This window comes from Periplaneta americana, chromosome 17 (genome assembly GCF_040183065.1).
Source record: "Periplaneta americana isolate PAMFEO1 chromosome 17, P.americana_PAMFEO1_priV1, whole genome shotgun sequence".
Taxonomy (NCBI): Eukaryota; Metazoa; Arthropoda; class Insecta; order Blattodea; family Blattidae; genus Periplaneta; species Periplaneta americana.
Window position 1 is genome coordinate 105,770,044 of NC_091133.1, and position 21,886 is coordinate 105,791,929.

Here is a 21,886-nt window from a genome sequence, read left to right on the forward strand (position 1 = left end):
GCCGCGAGATATTCTCCTAGAATTTGTCACTTTACTTTTCTAAGCACTTTTCACGAATAAATATTTGATAACGGAAATATTCTTAGCAGAATAATTTTCATGATTGTGTCGAAAAGCATATAGTAGACCCAGATCATCTCTATCCAAACTTATATGACATAGCAATCAGAATTCTTTTTTTGTTTTTATACCACATACTGTATATTTGTGACGCCTCAGATTGAGGTTTTGGCTGATATGTACATCTATTATCAGGCAGTACATCTCACTTGACGATATGTGTTTGTATTACTTAGCTAATCGGCGGTATATGCAATGGAAGGGGAAAGAAACTGGCCACCCTACTTTATTATCTCCTGGCCTAGTTGCCTCATAAGTGGTGCCTTGTTGGTATCACTTATGAAGTTCAGACCTGTCTTCGGACAATTGACTAACAATAACATCTTTGTGAAACTGCGTTTTCTGTCATGGTTGTGCTTAAAACGAAACAGAGAAACCTCCTGCAACTTCCTATCTCCATTTGGCTATCATTTCATTTCATCACAGAATTAACAAGCTAACGGATAGAAAACAGCAACAAAAAGCTCACTAAAATTAAAATTAAATCCTTGGCAGAGGTGGACGATCATCCAACCAGAATGGAGGTATTGTGTGGTTAACACGATTCCTCTCAGACGTTATAGCTGGCTTTCGCAACCGGATTTCGCTACCTATCGTAACTACCCAAGTGCATCACGATGCTGGGTGGGCACTGGTCCCATACACTGACATAAATTTTATGGAAAAATTTCTTCTCCTATGAGGACTCAAACCAGCGCGCTCTCCATAACTCAGATCCTAGGCAGGATGCTTTAGACCACGACAAAAGGCTCACTAGCCTCGCTAAATTCTTAAAAATTCTCAGGTGTGGGTGGGGAACTTTTTCAATTACTTATAATTATTGCTGTGGTAATGTGCTGCGTTTTTAAATTCATAATATTAATTAGTATTGGAATAGTGTTTAGAATTTATATATTCATACATTTTTATACACAAAATTTCATACAAGCATTTGTCGTATACGTGTTAGATCTGTTTTGTCGACATTTTAACATCCTTCTTCTGCTTCCCCTGCTCAACTGACTTCTGTGCCGTGGTGAGTTACAGTGTATAATCATTCTTCTCATTAACGTTTCTTTTTCAATTAAACATAATCATAGTCCTTATTTTGCTATATTCCTCTCACGGCCGTGTATTCCTCTAAATCGATGTCGTTCCAACACAATTGGAAGATAGCAGCACTTACTACGACAGTAGTGGTGCCATCCCATACACATATGTGGAAATTGGAACTATACAACGAAAATAAAAATAAAAGAACGAAGAGAAATGTCAAAATGGCGTCGTCCCAAGACGCTTGGTATTTGTCGTTATTGGGGTTAGCGGAAAATTTTAGAACCTCGAGTCCTCCAAATATAAAGTTATGTATACAGTGTTTACAAGCCGTTTTTAATTTTAAACCTCCTCCAAGAGTTGAAGCCCGGACACATCTACAGTTGGGTAATATTTTGCTGACCCATACGAAGAACATCGATTTGGCGAGAACTCATTTGGAACAAGCGGTATGACGTTTGACACACATTTGCATTTTCCTTCGTAATAATGAATCGAATCATACAGTTTTGTGATATTGTGCTCTTACATGATGTTTTATTTCATTTATAATCTTTACATTGCGATCATATCTGTTTTACTTTAACTGATTCAGTATTGTATCTATTTTCTAATAATATACTTCCTGTATCCACAGTGGCTGCTCTCACAAGTAATAAACGCATTTGACGATGTGAAGTTTGAGGCGGCTAGTGTCCTAGCAGAGCTGTATGAACAACAAGCGCAATCTAGTTTATCAAAACCGATCTTGCGTAAAGCGATAGAACTGTCACAACATAGTGTCTACTGGCATTGTAGACTTATTTTTCAGTTAGCAGTAAGTTCATGGGAACAAAAACTTATGAGTTTTTATGTTACATTTTCAACTAATGCAGTATATTTATTAGTAGTAAATGGGATAAACTTCAGTTTATGGTTTCCTTCCTTTCTCTTTACCCAGACAACTCCTACCTTGTGCACACAAAATAAAATGTTGACACTTCAGTTTTCGGTTTCATTCCTTCCCCTTTATCCCCATCACTCCTACCTCGTGCGCACAAAATAAATTGTTGGCACTGAAAAGTGCCTTTTCGTAAGAGTGATGGGTAAAATGCACATTCGACAAACACAGACAAATCAGCTTTACAGTATTAAGATGCATTTGTTGACAGAGAGGAAACCGTACACTAGACTTTTCCCGTAAATTGAAAATCATGTAAGTAGTCAAACTTATTGCAAACATAGAGCAACGAACTAAAGCGCTGATTTAATTTCAGCAAATCCATGCCAGCGAACGAGACTATGAACTTGCGAGCAGTCTCTTGGGAGTTGGAGTGGACTACGCCCACATTTCAAACGCGTCATACACAAGGGTGCTCTTCCTATTGAGTAGAGGCATGGTGAGTGCTTGAATGCTCGTTTTTATGTTTTTGTGCGCTTGAATTTCACCTGTCATGAATTATTACCATACTTTTACAGTTATTGCTGATAGACAAGAAGTTTCAAGAGGTACACCCATTACTGAACCAGGCAGGTCACCTGGTGGACGGTTGGCAGGGAAGCCAATATCAAAAGGAGTATCTCAAAGTGTTCTTCCTTGTGCTTCAGGTAATTTAACCATTCTGTCAAGAGCTGGAGTTGCTAAATACTAACACTTCACTAGAGATATGTTAGAGCTAATGTTGCACAGTAGCCCTTGTAATACCGGTATGTTCAGAATTTTCAACATTCGTTAATGACGTTACATAAGGAATTAAGGACAAAATGTAGAGGTAAAGGTCAAACTAAGATTAGTCGACAGTTTTAGGCGAATGAGTGTAAAGACAAGTAATGAATTATAGAGGTTTGATCTGGAAATTCCCCGGATTAACTGTACCACTTCCATGAGAGGTCCAGGAGGAATTATAGGACATAATAAGTTCATAATAAGTTTTCCATCCAAGGGCAAGTCTTTCATTGCAAATCTAGCATTCTCTAATTTATCCAATCAATCTTCTTAATGTATCCAGCTGTTTGCTGACAACATAAAGTCCGCTGTAGTCTATTCAGTTGTTGTTTTTCACGAGAAATTATGGGTATTTTGATCGGTGTTCATTATAGATGCCTGTTGCTAGTAGCCAGAGGTGGGGTGTAGTCAATATATACTGCAGGGCTGTGTCTTCTGCAGCTGGTACTGATGATTTTAATTTACTTTTGTGGTTAATGGATGGACAGTATAGAAGAATGTGTTCCAGATCTTCATCATGATGATTACAAGTAGGATTATCAGAAATGTGAAATCGGTTTAGGTACAATTGAGTGACAATGTGACCTGTTCTGGCTCTTGTTAAAAATGTTTGAACATATCTGGGCAAGTTTTTGTACATTTCCAGGCCATTTGGTTTCTTTTGTACAGACTAAAATTTTTCCTTTGTTAGAAGAGAGCCAATTGTTGATCCATAGGTTTGTAAAATGAGACTTTACTAAAGCAAAAGCATTGGATAGAGATATCACTTGAAGAGGTCTTGGTTGCAAATATGTTGCCTGTTTTGCAATATTTCGTGGGTACTCACCTTGTCGTGGTGAGGGGGCTTAAACTTGTTGTTTAAGCTAACAAGTAACAAAGAGGTACCCCCATAAGCTGCATTACCACCAACGCAGTCCCACTATATTTTTCACTGTTTATATTCATGAAGTCCCTCAGTGTAAAATTCTCCGGAGGTAAAATAGTCCCTCATTCGGATCTCCGGGTAGGGACTGTACTGAGTGATGCCAAGAATCATACTAATGTTCTCTAATTTATAGAGGAACAGAAATACTTTTCACTTTGTTGAAAGCTGAAAAGTTGTTGTTGTTTTCTAATGCCAGGCATTTGACAATGAAGTCATTTGACCTCTTGCACTCCAATATTTTTCAAAGATATTATCATGACCAGCCACTGAAGCACAGATTTTGAGATATTCCGAATCCATTTCTTGGTTTGAGTTGCACAATGGACAGTTAGGGGACTGATATATTCCAATTCTATGCAGGTGTTTGGCCAAACAATCATGGCCTGTTGCCAATCTAAATGCAGCTACAGACGATTTTCGTGGTAAATCGGGAATTAACTGTGGATTTTGATGCAGAGTTCCATTTTTTCCCTTGGGATTGTGTTATTAAATTTTGTTTGTTGAAGTCTAAGTATGTAGATTTAATAAATCTCTTCACAGAGTAATACATAGATTTAGTAACAAGTCTGTAAGTAGCAGTGCTGCCCTTCTTTGCTAAAGCATCCGCATTCTCATTTCCCAGGATTCCACAATGGGATGGTATCCATTGGAATACAATTCTTTTATTGAGTGATATTAATTAAGAGAGCATTTTAGTTATTTCTGCTGTTTGAGATGAAGGTGTGTGTTTAGAGACTATTGATAGAATAGCTGCTTTGGAGTCTGACAATATAACTGCATTCCTAAATTTATTGATGTGGCATAGAAGATTCCTGAGACTTTCCCTTATTGCAATGATTTCACCATCAAAACTTGTTGTTGCATGTCCAAGAGATCTATAAAGTGAGAAGAGACAGCACGTAACACCTGCACCTGCACCTTGTTCCCTGGAGATCAAGGATCCGTCAGTGTATAAGTGAAGCCAGTTTTGTGGAGGGTATCTAATATTGTCTCTAAAGACAATTGTTTCAGTATTTCAGTGTTTACTTCTGATTTCAGTATTTCTTCTGTTAAATTTAGATTATATTCTATATATATATATTTTTTTTTATTTTAGTAGGTTATTTTACGACGCTTTATCAACAGCTTAGGTTATTTAGCATCTGAATGAGATGAAGGTGATAATGCCGGTGAAATGAGTCCGGGGTCCAGCACCGAAAGTTACCCAGCATTTGCTCATATTGGGTTGAGGGAAAACCCCGGAAAAAACCTCAACCAGGTAACTTGCCCCGACCGGGAATCGAACCCGGGCCACCTGGTTTTGTGGCCAGACGCGCTGACCGTTACTCCACAGGTGTGGACTATATTCTATATATAATAGAGTTAAAGGGTTTGGTTTAATTTGTAAGTTTTCTTTTAAATTCGGGATATTGATTTTCTGTTTTAATTCTTGAACAATGGATATGAAACTTTTTTGAGTTTTCAATCTACAGAGAGGACTGTATGAATGCCAATTGTTTCCTGGTAATCTGATAAGCTTTTCATATTGAATCAGTGCTTTTTCTTCTATTGTCATTTTGATGCTGTTAATATTAGTGAGGAATCTCATAGAATCTATTGGAGTTGGCAATCTATTTATTGGCAAGCTTGGTAACAACTGCATCATTGAGAATGTGTGGCTAATGAGAAAAGCTACAGTACAATGTCACATTCTTAGTCATAACATGGTCAACATTAAACAAGTTTATATATAAATTCACGTTTAATATAGAAATTCCTTTGTTTTAGTTGAAAAGTGAAATGTTACGAAGTTGCAAAGTTCCAGTAGGCCCCCTGCTCGGGTTATTTCAAAAGTTTTCCCCATCTGTAAGGCGAATGTCAGTTAATTCGTAGTTATTCCTCAGACCCATCACTCCAAAATAAGATCTTACTATCACCTATTTCACTGATGCTAGAAATGTTACAATTGTTACATGTCGTTAAAAAAAGACTTCCCCTCCTCTTCTTCCCTGCAGAAAATGTACTATGGATTTAAAACGAAATTTCTGCTCCATATGTTGAACTGTGGTTCTAAATGCTTGTACGACAGGTGTGCCACTACCTGATGGCGGGGCAGGTCAAGAGTGTGAAGCCTTGCCTGAAGCAGTTGCAGCAGAGCATCCAGACCATCATGCAGCCCACGTGGCCCTCTGACGAAAGTAAGTTTGACATCATTATTCCACTAAGTGTGAATGATCTTTATGATTTAAGAGATCATTGAATAAAAAGCTACCTAATTATCTTCTACTCCTTTCTTTCCTTCGTTCTAATAATAAAGAATACAGTAAAACTTATTTTATATACAGGGCTATTCAAAAAGAAGGAGCAGATTTCAAATATTTATTTCTTCCAAACTACAAAAGATAGAAACACAATTCCAACGTTCCTGGACAGACGAAACTTTAAATTTTGAACAGTCCGGGTAGAAGTTCCAATCACAGTCGCATTGGCTCTGTTGATTGCAGTGTTAAGGCCAATGTCAGGCATAGGGGAGATAAAAACACGATCTTTTACGTAACCCCACAGATAAAAATCACAAGGAGTGAGGTCTGGAGACCTGGGAGGCCACCAGCGATGAAGTTGATTTTCTCCTTCTCTTCCAATCCAACGTCCTGGAATGGTGTCATTCAGGTAACGTCGGACGTGGTTAGAGAAATGAGGCGGGGCACCATCTTGCATGAAGATGAAGTCATCTGAATCATCTTAAAGTTGAGGAAATAACCAGTTTTGAAGCATGTCTAGATAGGTTATTCCTGTCACAGTTTTCTCCATGAAGAAGAAAGGTCCTTAAACTTTGTTTACAGATATGGCACAGAAGATGTTAATCTTCAGTGAATCTCTTTCATGTCCAATAACTAACTGTACAAATACGCTCGACATTTTCATTCGATGTGCGTGGACGTCCCTTGCTTTTCTGATTGCAGATGCAACCATCTTCTACGAATTTTCGATGCCACTGGTAAATCTGCTTATGACGAGGTGGTTGTTTATTAAACTGACAGCGAAAAGCACGTTGAACTTCAATAATGGACTCTAGTTTTGCTAATTGCAGCACACAAAATGCTTTTTCCTGTTGTGTCGCCATTTTACTACAGACAATCAACAGCGCCAATGCGGCCGCGCATGACAAGCAACAGCGCCAATGCGGCCGTGATTGGAACTTCTACCCAGGCTGTTCAAAATTTAAACTTTCGTCTATCCAGGAACGTTGGAATTGTGTTTCTATCTTTTGTAGTTTGGAAGAAATAAATATTTGAAATCTGCTCCTTCTTTTTGAATAGCCCTATACTACATGCCTTAGATCTGTGATGTATGGAACCCAGGTTTTACTTAATTTTGGAAGGAAGTCATGGTTAAGATTTTTATCACTAAAAATTAATCACTCTTGGCCAAATTTCTTATTTATTGGCAAGCTTGGTAACCATTTCATCATTGAGAATGTGTGGCTAACGAGAAAGACAGGCTACAGTGCAATGTCACATTCTTAGTCATGGCTGCAAAAGGGTATCTGTCGGATACAGGGGGGAGAGCCATTAATCCTTCCCATTGAAGGCTTTAAGGAACCTACCTGGACAAATACCCAATGTCCCACCCCTACCTTCCCGTGGTGCAGCTGTTAGTAAGCATAATTTTACGAGCTGAACTAAAGGGAGGGGCTACTCATCCATTAGCACTGGTCAGCTTGATGAGTTAATGACTGAATTTGGTATAATTTTCCTCTATCTAATACCTAATTCCCTCATTACCCTTTCCTATCCAGTCCTCTGACTGAACTCTTACTTTCTTCGACCCCGACGGCATTAGAGCATTCGAGGCCTAGGGGTTCATTTCCCTTTCCTTCCTCCTCTTTCTACTTTTCTGTTCCTAGTGCTGACCTGCTATGGCACTAAAATCGTCCTCCAGTGGCTTAAGGAGGGAAAGCTGGTGATCAACAAGATCTCCCAGCTAGGTCCACTGGACCCGTCGACCAACGGCAGGTGTGGTCCTCCAGACATTCTGGGGGTTGTGTGTGAATGAAGTAGCCACAAAAATTGTTAAAATATGGTGTTCACTTAAATCGGCTACAACTTGCCATTTAACCGCTCCAATAGTCCCCCAATCAGATCTCTGGGCGGGGACTACTTTATTGGTACAGAATCAACTAAACATCTTACAATGGAATGCTGGTGGTATAACATCAGCCAAGAAGACTGAACTAGCCAGTATACTCTCAGATAATAATAATGGATTCGGAACACCTCAAAATCTGTGCTTCATTGGCTGGTCATGATAATATCTTTGAAAAATATTGGAGTGCAAGAGGTCAAATGACTTTATTGTCAAATGCCTGGCATTAGAAAACAACAACAACATTCTTAGTCATAACATGGTCAACATTAAACAAGTTTATATATAAATCCATGTTTAATATAGCAATGCCTTTGTTTTTTTAGAACTTTGAATATGTATTTATATTAGACTAGACCGCAATAATCATGTGACTCCAATTCACGCCATAGTCTGTCTCTCTCGTTAGCTATGTGGGTATGGCAGTTGAATATAATATTGTAAAAGTGAAATGTTACATTCAGTGGGGCGTAGAGAGGGAGAATCTGAATTTATAAATTATGATAATGGATAAGAGGAAGGGGAGGAATGTTACCTTTTCGAGAAAAAGCCATGTAAAAGTGTGTTTTGTTGGTGTGCAGGTGTGAGCGGCCCAAATGTGGGGGACATGTTCATCTGGATGCCAAAGGAGCACCTGTACGTGTTGGTGTACCTGGTGACTGTAATGCACAGCATGCAGGCAGGCTACATGGACAAGGCGCAGAAGTACACGGACAAGGCTCTCATGCAGATCGAGAAGCTCAAGAGTAAGGCTTATGCTGTGTTCCATTGTGATACAGTATAAAAATAAATAGAAAAATGCATATCATACCAATAAATATTACGGGTATGCTGTGCTTCACTGCTTCTGTAATGACTTCAGTGATGACTGACATTTTCTTTCTTGCAAGTACGAGGGGGATCCAGGAAATAACGACCGTTTTGTTGTATAATTAAAAAAAATATATTAATTTGAAAAAACAAAGTCTGTTACATAACTGAAGCTTCCTTTACTTCTCTACATAATCACCACCTACATTTAAACATTTGTCGTATCTGTTCACTATACTGTTTTCACTGTAAGAAAAATCCTAATGTAAACATAAGAACGTTGCTGTCATACCCGTGATTGGCTCCCAGTCGAAACACTTACATGACGCAGGAAAATATAGTTCGTATTTGGAAACCATAATCTTGTATTATTTGGAAATAAAAAATTGAATTCTAGTTGTTAAATATGATGAAACATTTAACTTCAGTCATGTGTAAAACGCTGTGTAAAAGAAAAGCTACTTTTATATTTTGTTATGTACTAATGAACACGGATGAATACCAACAGTAATACCGAGGTAGTCTGTTCTTGTAACAAGCTGGCGTCACTTGAGCTCGTAGATGCTTACGTAAGCACGTAGTACCGAAATATGGCTTCTGTATCCTCAACTGTCCATTGTGAAACATAAGACTTGAAAATAATTTAATTGTAGTAATTATAAAGTAAATGTTTCCTCAGCAAACGAATGCGTAGTAGTGAGGTTAGGCCTACTTGATGAGTAACGGGAAATGTTTAACATGAAACAGAATGTACAGCAGTAGGCGGGAACACGTACTGAGAATCTATGGCGCCAAACGGTGGCCAATGAAGCCTCACTTCAATCACGTGCTATTGTTTACATTAGGATTTTTCTTACAGCGAAAAGATTATAGCTTTAGAATTCCCGTGTTATACTCCTCTGCCACCAGTTCATTAAGCCAGGTGTTCACTGTCTTCTTCAACTCTTCATCACTTCCAAAACGCATACCACCCAGAAAGTCTTTCAGCAATTCGTCGAGTGATGTGCGCCTGTCTTGCAAGATTCTGTTGTTCACTTTAGTCTTCAGGTCTTCTGTGACAAGTGATGGGCGTCCGGGTCGAGTTTCATCGTGGACATTTGTTCGCCCATTGTTGAACATTTCGCACCATTTTCTCACATTTCTTTCATTCATTACAGTATCACCATACACTTCTTTCAATTGCCGGTAAATTTCTGCAGGTTTCGAATGTCGGGCATTCAAAAATCGAATCACACTCCTCACCTCACAGTCGGTATTATCAATCACGTCGTTCATTTTGAAGTAACACAAAATGTACAATGGCGACTTGTTGCAACCAGTACTCACAACATTATGAGAACACATGTTAAAGAAGCCAGTTGACCTTCAAACAAGGAAGGGGAGTCAGCTGCGCGGCGGGTATGCGCGAACGGTCATTATTTCCTGGATCCCCCTCGTATTTCCTGAAAGCAATATTCTCTATATATTTTGGTCTACTTGTTTTCTGAAAAGTTCCCAGTCTGCTGCCTTAATTTTCCATCTTGTTCGTGGTAAACTCAGCAATGACTGGGTTCCTTCTTTATTTTATTTTTTTATTTTATTGGGTTATTTTACGACACTGTATCAGCATCTAGGTTATTTAGCATCTGAATGAAATGGTGATAATGCCGGTGAAATGAGTCCGGGGTCCAGCACCAAAAGTTACCCAGCATTTGCTCGTATTGGGTTGAGGGAAAACCCTGGAAAAAACCTCAACCAGGTAACTTGCCCTGACCGGGATTCGAACCCGGGCCAGACGCGCTGACCGTTACTCCACAGGTGTGGACTTCCTTGTTTAACTTCTATTGTTATATATATATATATATATATATATATATATATCGGGAAATGGTTATTTAATAAATCAAATGAAATTTTTCAACGAGTAATTTTATTGTAAAGGGCTGGGGAGCATAGTGTGAGTCTATTGAACTAGTAGAACCTATACTTGTACATTTAAATGTTGGTTGTTTGGAATTCAAAAGTATTAGGTTATTATGCATAATCCATTCATGTGTAACCTTAAAACACCAACCATAACTGCAGGAAATAATGCAAAACCACTCACTACATGAGATTCTCACCAATCCACAGCTCTGGAAAATTTAATGTTCCTAATTATGTTACGTAAAGAATACAACGCGTGCAGTTCTGCATTATGTAACTTTCTCCATTCTCCCATAGCTTCATCTCTCAGAGCCCCAAATATTTTCCTAAGCACCTTATTCTCAAACACCCTTAACCTCTGTTCCTCTCTCAAAGTGAGAATCCGTGTTTCACAACCATACAGAACAGTCAGTAATATAACTGTTTTATAAATCCTAACGTTCAGATTTTTGACAGCAACAGACTAGATGACAAAAGCTTCTCAGCCAAATAATAACAGGCATTCCTCTTCAAAGGATAAATTTCCAATGTAATTAAAAATAATATTCATATTAACAATGACTATTGTCAAAAATTGACGTGAATTTACAGATAAAAAGTGCACAAAAGACTAGAAAACGAACCTGCAATGGCTTCTGTCAGTGGTTTGCCACCATATCTAGATTACGTATTTTAACTGGTTCTGCTTATGATGCTCATTGTAAGCCTCATTATTCATAAATGAGGCTATTCTGACTGTTACTAATCTTTACATCTTCACTTCTTTGGTGAAGGTAAAGAAAAATTTATCAAATTAATATCACAGAGCTGATCATCATAATTATAATACAAGATACAATTTTCACTTGACTGAATCTAATGTTAGACTGGAAACAACTAAGAAACAGTTTATGTTCATGGCAGTATCTAAGTTTAATAGATTACATAAGTCTGCACACACTGTTAACTGTAACACATTTAAGAATGCTCTAAAATACTGGATGATTAATCATCCCTTTTATAGTATATAGTATCCCGGCCCCGGAACAATTTTTCCCTTGAAATTATTCAAATCTGTTTTACAGGGAGCTTTACCTGAAAGACTAGATTTGCATAATATATATGTCACTGTGTACATTAACAGAAAACCACAATTCCAAGTCACACAGAGATTGTGTGCACTCGATGTGGGTCTCTGGCGTTTTGTCAGCCCACACGAGTTGTGTGGATATAAAGGGAAAAGTTGAGACGGTGTCGGGTGGAGTTCCTGGGTAGCTCAGTTGGTAGAGCGCTGGTATGTTCAACCAGAGCCGGGTAGCTCAGTTGGTAGAGCGCTGCTACGTTCAACCAGAGGTCCCGGGATCGATACCTGGCCCCGGAACAATTTTTCCCTTGAAATTATTAATATAATCTTATTCATTGTTTTGTTTTTATTATGACCATGTCCATAGTATTTGTATAATACTCATGACTTTAATAAAATCTAATCTAATAGCGTAAATTTGATACTTATATGAATTTGTTCAAGTCTGAGTGTTTGCATATGAATATAATATGCATTCAGTTTTCAAGATGACATTTTACAAAAAAAAAAAAGTTAGTATTATAATCGCATAAATACAGTAAAAAGTTACTAAAAATAAATTACTCATTATTAATAAGGTTATTGTAACAGATATATAAAATGACGTGCAATAATCAGTTTTTATTGTTAAATGAAATAGTGAATTAATAACTGATGAGTGGGTTAAACTTTTTCAGTTGTGGACAACCGTCCCATTCTGTCAGTGTTTCAACTGATGCTGCTGGAGCACATCATCATGTGTCGTCTGGTAATGGGCAACAAGTCACTAGCTCTGAGTGAAATCTCGCAGGCCTGTGGCCTCTGTCAACAGCAGCCACGGCTCCTCCTCACCCACAGACCTCAGCTGCATACACTGCTCGGTTTGTATGCCATGAGTATGAACTGCATGGAGGCAGCGGAGGCACAGTTCACTGCAGCTCTCAGGGTAAGCACATACATTACCATTATCATAATTTTTGTTAGTACTATTATACAGTAAAACTTCTGCAAAGCGGAAACTTGCCCATTGTGATCACTTTTCTTAGTCTCAATGGATAGAATAGGCATTATTTTGTATAATGCAGGTTCTGCCCAACGTTGAAATGGAAGGCAATAATTCAGGAATTTATCAAAAACTACTTTTATAATGTGGATAAAATACATAGGTACTGTTTTTGTGGATCGTATCTTTAATCACTGTCTTGTTATTAATACAGTGAAACCTGTTCAAGACGGAAGTGACATGGTACTAATTTTTTTTCCATTGTGGACAGGTTTCCATATTATTCAGGTGAGACATTAAAATGAAATATTTTATCATTTGTATACATGAAAAAGAAAATGATCTGCCGTAAACTCCAAGAAGTACAAAATATTCCGTTTAATACTAATCGTTAAATCAGCTTTCTGTCGCTTATTCCGTTGGTGGATCATCTTGATTAAAATCTCATTTTCTGTATAAATGTTATCATAACTCATTCATCAGTCATTAAACACTGGTAAAGTTTACTAATCTCATCCAATTTAATATCTAACACTATATTATAATACTGTACTGTATATCACTGCACATTATTAATTACCGTAATTGGACTAGGAGCCATCCATTAGAAGCCTTGAATTCTGGTTTATGTAATTTCTTTCCCAGTATAATGGCTTGCTTTGCAGAATAGATCCTGAAATTGGCATGTTCTTTGGAAGGTCATGAAGAACCCACTCCCACAACAGTATATTTATTTCCACATAAACAGTTATTTTCTGGTTTCTTTTATGTCATCAATATTGGCCCCAAGCCACTTGTTATCATCTTTATCTTTAGTGTCACACCTGAGTTTTCCACAACTGAATTTCAACATTATTTCACATACACTTCGTTTCTAATTTTCCTTTAACTCGATAACTTTTACTTCATCACTTATTGTTAATGCCACATTTTATGCAACTTTTTTTTACCAGGAAATCACTACACTTGCACTATGTCTAGCTACGACAGTATGCGGGTTTGAAGCATTGCAAATCTTTGAAGGGACTCGTCTGCCTAGTCAACAGGGTAATAAAATTTATGACCTACAGGCCAACACACCCTTGTACCCCTCTAAAATTTTGCAAAGAAAACTTGTTTTTGTCTTAGTGACCTACATATTTCGTATATTCCTTGAAATTACACGCTGTTTCAAAATATAGCTACAAAATATAGTGTGTCCAAAATTATAATTTCCGTTTTGAACAGTAGCAGGCAGTTTCCATTTCCGCATTGGACAGTTTCCGTTTTATTCAGGAAAAATTACACATAATACATACGAATTTCGCCGGGACCAATAAATTGTTCCGAAATAGACAGGATTCCGGATTATTCAGGTTCCGATTTGAACAGGTTTCACTGTACCAATAAGTTAGTTATTATTCGGACAGGTAACTTCATACTGCACAAAACTTGACCAAGATAGAGTACAGTAGAGTATTATTTTATCGAACAAAGGGCATTTATTTGCCACGAGTTTTCTCAGAAAATTGTGAAAAAAGGATTAGAAAACGGTACAGTACAAAACCGCAACATGCTAGTTAAGTACACATCATTGGCTATGCTGAGATTCATTGTGGCAAATGAAATTAAGGAGGAAGAGTATGAGAGAGAGAGAAAGAAGATGAAAGCTTCATTTCATGGAGAAAAGTTATTACTGGTTTAAACGATACAGCAAACCCCACCAGACATCATGACTGCTAATGAATGAAAAAAATTGAAGTCATTGAAGCAAAGTAAAAACATAAGCTCTTGGTACAGGAAATAATGAAGGGGTTCAAATGTGTCAAAACGCAAATTTACGACACGCTTTAACAAAAATATAAAATAATGAATTGTGGCTGCAAGGAAACAGTCGAGTTTGAGTGTTATAGTCGCGACACTGTTGTTTCCGGAGTGACTCCGCCTCTTTGCTTACGTCTTAGGAAGTGAAGGCTCTATAAAGTCTAGGTAGGTAGTATCGTTCGCCATTTTTGTTCTTTCGTTCCTGAGCTACCATACGAGGAATCTATTTGCCACACCGTTAAACATTATCATGTCGTAGCTCCTATGATAATAAATCTAACGCACTGTAATTCAGCAAATAATTGAGCGGCAAATAACGTCTTCGTGTGCTTTCTGCGAACGCCAATGAAAAAGCCAAAATGGCGAGCGATTATATTAAGTATTTATCGAACCTTAAGAAATGAATAACTTCTTCCTAAGCGAATCACAAGACGCACACGTTTAAATGTAGCCGACCTGCAACGTGATTGGCTGCCGGAAATTAGAGCGACGGGACTATAGTTGGGGGACCTGAGGGAAAAAGACCTTTGGGGAGGCCGAGACGTGAATGAGAGGATAATATTAAAATGGATTTGAGGGAGTTGGGATATGATGATAGGGACTGCATTAATCTTGCTGAGGATAAGGGCGGTGGCGGGCTTATGTGAGGGTGGCAATGAACCTCTGGGTTCTTTAAAAGCTAAAAGTACTGTATTATAGATCCATACTAACAGCTCTCCAACAAAGTAATTCAAATGAAAGATAGTAATTTCATTGTAAATAATTGTACAGATGTATGGTATAATAGTCAATAAAGAAATAAAGGAAAAATAATCAATAATAAAAGAATTAAATTGCATTAAATTTATTGTACCTCAATCATATTCACAATCTTTATAATAGAACCAATTCCTTAAAAATCTAAACATCACAATAACCTCCATAAACATTTCACGCAATTACAGGGACCTTGGAATTACCAGTCACTTTTTTCGTCTGGTATAAATATTATTAATCAGTGTATGAGCTGCAAGCTTGGTGTGGAACTTCATTTCCTTCCTGTAGAAAGTTGTACTTTGCATTTTTTTTATCCTAAGAATCGTCACCAACTGGATTGAAACCATGATTCAGAAAGAAGCATAGTAATCAGCAGGCCATGGATGATTCTCAACTACTAAAAACCAAAAACTGTCAGTGACGTACAATCTTGTCATGTCGATAAAGTGCAAAGTTATTGTGTGTTGCAGACATCACAGGAGCGAGAACTGTGGACATTTGCGAATCTGAATCTGGCCATTGTTTACCTTAGAGCAAAACGTGAACAAGAGTTTGCAGCTTTACTGGAGCGAATCAATCCCGAGTCTCTCCCCTCTCACTCACACAGCCTCCGTGCTGCAGCGTACTACGTGCAGGGACTGCAGTCGTTCTTCCAGGCCCGATACAATGAAGCCAAGTAAGTGGAGAAACATCATGGTTTTTTTCTGTTGCCTTCTTTTTAGTCTGCCAGTGTCTGAGGTGGGAGTGCCTATGAGGTGGCATTCATTACTCCAGGCATTAGGTTACAGGAAAACTGAATTGTGCAATTTTTATGCAGACAAAAAATAACTAGTAAATGTCTCCAGAACTTTCTCATTCAGAGACAGGATTGTACATATTATACAGGGTGAACAGTAAGTAATGTCAATAATTTAAGATTTAAAATAATGGAGATAATTATTACAGTTGTCTGAACACTATTTATTGATGAAATAATAAAATAAATAAAGTTGGTTAGAAACCATACATGTTTCGGGGGCTGCGCTCCCCCATCATCAGTGGTTGTACCACGACTGCAACAAGAGAATGGAATGTATAAAGATCTTGAATATACCTACTACAAAATTATAAAATTGATAAAATACAAAGTCTAAGATAACATCGTTAAAAAGTAAAATGATCCAATGTATTGAATTGAAATTTCATTATAAACTTAATTAAGAATGAATTTGAAGAATAGTTATTAAATATTTTTAATTTCAAATATTTTGGAATGAATAACATTCACATCTTGTCATTCATATTCTATAATATTTTGATTTTTTAACATTATTCTTGGGTCACCATCAGTATTACTTAAGATTTATGCATTGTATTATCAGAATTATATTATATATATTTCTTCTATAAGATATCATTTAAAAATATTTAATAACTATTCTTCAAATTCATTCTTAATTAAGTTTATAATGAAATTTCAATTCAATACATTGGATCATTTTACTTTTTAACGATGGTATCTTAGACTTTGTATTTTATAAATTTTATAATTTTGTAGAATATTCAAGATCTTTAATACATTCCATTCTTTTGTTGCAGTCGTGGTACAACAACTGATGATGGGGGAGCACAGCCCCCGAAACATGTATGGTTTCTAACTAATTTTATTTATTTTATTATTTCATCAATAAATAGTGTTCAGACAACTGTAATAATTATCTCCATTATTTTAAATCTTAACTTATGAACGCTGTTGTATTTCGACCTTCTAAGTATTTAATAATGTCAATAATCTTGGTGAGTGATTCCTTGAGTAAAGAGCAACAAAAAAGTCAAATACCATTTTGCTATATTTTGAATAATTTTCCAGAAAAATGGGCATTTTAAAATACATGAATTATAAGAACTTGCAACGCTGCACCCTACAACCAAATGGGAGTAACACATTAAATTGTGTTGCTCTGAACAAGCCCCTCCACTTGGGTTGTTGAAAGTCAATGCCATCATGCCATGTACATTGCCTTTAAACTCGTAAGAAAAAATGCAGATGATACAGCTTGGGCATCCTGGATGTATTTTTTTGATACTACAGTAGAATTCCTCATATCCGGCAACTGTGGGACAAAGTCAGTGCTGGATAACTGATTTTGCCAGATAATTGGAAAATACATTTGTAGGTAATGTAAAGACATACAGTACTGCACAAACATTTTTTCTATGTTTAAATTTAGTAATTTTTCATATAGATATTTAAAAATAAAGTTTTGAAATACGTACAATGTATTTTTAGTACTGAATACAGTAATGTACATTCATCAGTTCATAATTTATTGTAATGCATAATAGTGTAAGAAATGTTTGACGTTTTCGTAACCTTATGACAATTTTAAATAACATATCTCTAATGTCTTCTTGTTTATATATACTATCACTTGAATGAAATTTTTACGCGCTGTAGGAATAGAGTATTTCACACTTTCCTATTTAAACTCGTCCAACATCCCCTTCAAACGAGCGAGTTCAAGTGGTAAATTTAAAGATATCGTCTCTGCGAATTGTTTGCAAGGCCCAAGTGACAGCTTACCGATCTCCAGGGACATAATGGGGTTTTCTGACTATGTTTTCACACGTGAACAATGTAAAGAGTAAACAATATGCGGCATGTGCGAGCCACGAAAACCACTCACATCTTCGACTCTTCTGTTTCGCATGACTGATTTTCTTTTTTTTTTTGGCCTAGCCAAAAGTGCTGTTGTTTTGATATTGCCGATTATTTAAGTGCTGGATACGAGGGATTTTATTTTACCTGTTTCTAAAGTATATAGAAGTAGTTAACAAGAACTCAAATTTCCTACAACGAAAATAAGCACAGGTTATGTTTGACATACCAACTGCATTGTTTTGTTGTAATAAATTCCAGTAAATGGGATTTAAATAAGCAGTTAAATCTATCTCTATCATAAATTTGTTAGCTGATGTGTGACATGACAGTGAAACCTCATTTGTTTATGCAGGAGGTATTTGCGGGAAACACTGAAGATGGCGAATGCAGAGGACCTGAATCGTCTGACATCCTGCTCTCTAGTGCTCCTGGGCCACATCTTCTTATCATTAGGCAACAGCCGTGAGAGTATGAACATGGTGACCCCTGCCATGCAGCTGGCCAGCAAGATACCTGATGTACATGTGCAGCTATGGGCTTCTGCCATCCTCAAAGGTGAAGACTCTGTTTTGGTCATGGAGACTTTGTTATTAGAAGAATATGATTAGGTTAGCCCTGTGCAATTCATTTGCATTAAGCCTGCTTTACATCAAAAGGATGGAGATAATTAAATAACAACCTTGAAATCTTAGTATTATGAGTGGTCTCAATATTTATGCCTCTGATTTATAAAACTAAAGAATGGGTACTTTTGGTTTACCTACTTAGGTACTGCCAGGGTACTGCAGTATGTAAGCAGGAGGTTGGAAACTTTTCATTGTGTGATGCCAAAGCCTGTGCACGTTTCTTCAACTGGGAATTTTATTTTCCATATAAAGTTATCTCTTGTAAGAGGAAATATGGTACAATCTTGTAATAGTAATATGCGTTACAAGAGTGGTATGTTGAAGTTTTCATGTTCGAGGAAAAGTTTGAAAAAGCGAAACGTAGTTGAGCTTTTTTAATTTCCGAGAATTGAAAGAAAACATACCGCTCGTTTATCGTACATTATTTTGTGCGAAGATCGTTTATTACATACCTGAAAGAGGAATTTCTAATTAGTTGCAATGAAATCTCCATCTTGGTTTCTGTTCAATGACGGCAAATTTGCAAAACAAAAATATCTATCTTCAACATTGTTGCTTTAAAATGTTTTCTGTGTTTACTATACTCCAGCAGGCCTTGATATACGCCTGTCTTTTTTTTCCCCCCCAGTCTATAGATGCGAACTTAAAACAAACGGTAAGGTTATGTAATGATTTATTTTTCATTTTAATATTTTAACAATATTATTTATATAACATATTGCAGTAATAACATCGGCATCTGGAATCTTGTTGATTTTTTCACGGCTTCCTTAATGTTACTTGCATCACGAATGCAATAACTTTAGTGGAGTTGTAGAGTTTACTTAATTTTTGCGAATATTTAAAAACAATAATTAACAGTGCAATTTAGGTGAAATTGCAGTGATAAGTTTCCAATTTATAATTATTACTATAGTGAACGTATCTAAAAATAATATGTTAAAAGCCTAAAGCAGTAAAATCAATATGTCACTTAAGTGGTAAGAAGAGGGAAATTGTTATATGTGTTAGATTGGGAATACTGAATGTGGAATTTCACACTTTCCGCAGATTGGTTTTGTGCGGAAACCAAGCAAATATGCACGATCTCGCACAAAATACTGTATATTTACAAGGCTAAGGAACTTAATCTTATTTGATCAAAATGCAAATGAATTGCGATAATATTTAAAAAAAATATAGAACATATCACATGATTCGAAAACCCATTTCATTGATCTGAAATCACAACACAAAACAATGAGTGTCTTTAGATAGACGTGCTGAATTAATCTTTTCTGTGCTTAGGTCCTTTCCCCCCCCCCCCCTCCATCAATTGTTTGTTTGTCATCTGTTGTAGAAATTTATTGAGACATTATTTTTACTGGAACGTTGCACATGAAAAATCTTGTATCTGATGTATTGAACCAGTAATATATACAACGTTAACAAATCATTTAACTGCAATAACATACAAACATTTGTATGATCACAGTACATTGTATTAATAGATATATCTCAATTTCTTAACTAAATGAATTTTCAGAATGCAGGTTAAACATTAATAGAAAGTAAACATGTTTATATTATATTGAGTATACAGTAATGTCATGTTACGTGTACAGAGTTGTTTTAATTATTGTGTGCTAAAATTGAATTAGGTTTTAACTAATAATTTGGTTTTTAACCATAATATAATTGAATAACAATAATTAACACAACTATTATTTTAATTTTATAATGTGCTTTTAATATGTTTGATCTTAAGTTTGTTTAAATATCTATTTCAATGAATATGTTAATACTATCACAGTTGTTTCCAATGTTTGTATATCCAGTGCCTAACCACTTCACTTCCGTGATTCGGGTTCGGCATATTGCAGACTGTGACCCATTTTCAAGTTGCACACCACTTCCGTGGGCCACACTATGCATTTGTTTCCAATCTACTATATGAGATACTGAACCCATGTCTGAAGATGCCAGTCGGTGAAAACGTTTATAATATATATTATTAACATCAATAAATTATTTAATTGTATAAATATTTGTTGTTGTTTTAAAATCTAGATAAGTCATATTGACTGAAACATATTCAATAAAATAATCTAATATTATATTTTGACTTATCTGAATATCACCACAATGTTCTTTAAGATCTCTGTTCTAGTTCATGAAGTTAGAAATGTCAGTTATGCCCATGTAACCGGCACCAGGTTAAATGTTACCTTATTTTATTTCGTCAACTTAATTCCTCCTCCTCTCCCTCCAATTAAGATGTCGCTAATGACTATGAGCACTTAATTTTTGCAGATCTGTACCGCATGTGTGGAGACCCAGTCCGAGAGAATGAGGCATTTCAGATGCACTGCAACTTCTCACAGATGTTGCTCAAGGACCACTTCCAGGCATCACAAATGGCGGAACACAATCTGATCCACTGGACTGAAGGCAACTTCCCGATGTTGGTGGGCAACCCTCCCAGCACGTCGGACACGCTACTGTGAGCTGCTCTGGGACAGGTGCCCTCTCTACTCAGTGCAATACATCACAGTCAATTGTAACACGCCTCTACCTCGCGCAAGGGCGCCCGATATGTAAGTGTTGTGGTGACTGACGACAGTATTATCAGGTGTGCAGACTACATTTTCTGAAAGGCTTTTAAAGTTCCCGAGAAACAGGGCGCACCGTTAGCTGAATGTCTTGAACATTAGCCTTCCATACTAGAGCTCCGAGTTCAAATCCCAGTGAGCCCAAGTGGAATTTGTGGTGATCAGAGTCGGTGTTGGGATAACTTTCCACAGGATACGCCTGTTTCCTCTGTCATTATTCCATCAATCATCATCCTCATGGAGCACCTCGGACAACGTCTAAGACGACAAAGTGATGTACAGTTACAGTGCATTACTCTTAGAGAGGGATGCATGGGCCAATGATAATATCAAGTACCTGCCATTGATACAGAAAGTTCTCGAGAGACATCGCTGTTGTTGAAAATAATGTGAAATCCGTTTTTATCATACATCAGCACCTGTTGCTGTGGTGAATATTTATTTATGTACAGCCAAGTTCTTGGTGGACAGTTTTGCAAAACTGCAATCTTCTACAAATAAGGAAATGTGAATGAACACATTATCAACAAATGTTGGTGTAGTGATAATTTATTTGCGAAATTTCAGGTCTCAAGTGCAGCAACTGTTCTGTAATATAGATTTTAATCATTACTTCCTATGCCAATTCTTCTTCTCCAGCTGACACTATATAACTTATAAAATTGATGACGCATTATTAAATAAAATGATTATAATAGTCAGAGTACAACGTTTTCCATTCTCACAGTTCCTGGCACCACCTTTATACACAATTATCACATTGCAGAATATTGGTTTAAAATTGTATTACCAAAATACTTGT

General features: G+C 36.8%; 1 protein-coding gene across 1 annotated transcript; it reads left to right on the forward strand.

Moving 5' to 3' along the window:
- The first annotated feature begins 1,361 nt into the window (after nucleotides 1-1,361).
- Mau2 (Mau2 sister chromatid cohesion factor) lies at nucleotides 1,362-21,783 on the forward strand. Its single transcript, XM_069816050.1, has 10 exons — nucleotides 1,362-1,601; nucleotides 1,790-1,969; nucleotides 2,409-2,531; nucleotides 2,611-2,739; nucleotides 5,851-5,959; nucleotides 8,489-8,653; nucleotides 12,363-12,610; nucleotides 15,697-15,902; nucleotides 18,220-18,422; nucleotides 20,786-21,783. Exons 1-10 carry the CDS (start codon nucleotides 1,377-1,379, stop codon nucleotides 20,977-20,979), a joined length of 1,782 nt encoding a protein of 593 aa, XP_069672151.1. The 5' UTR covers nucleotides 1,362-1,376; the 3' UTR covers nucleotides 20,980-21,783.
- The last annotated feature ends 103 nt before the right edge of the window (nucleotides 21,784-21,886 follow it).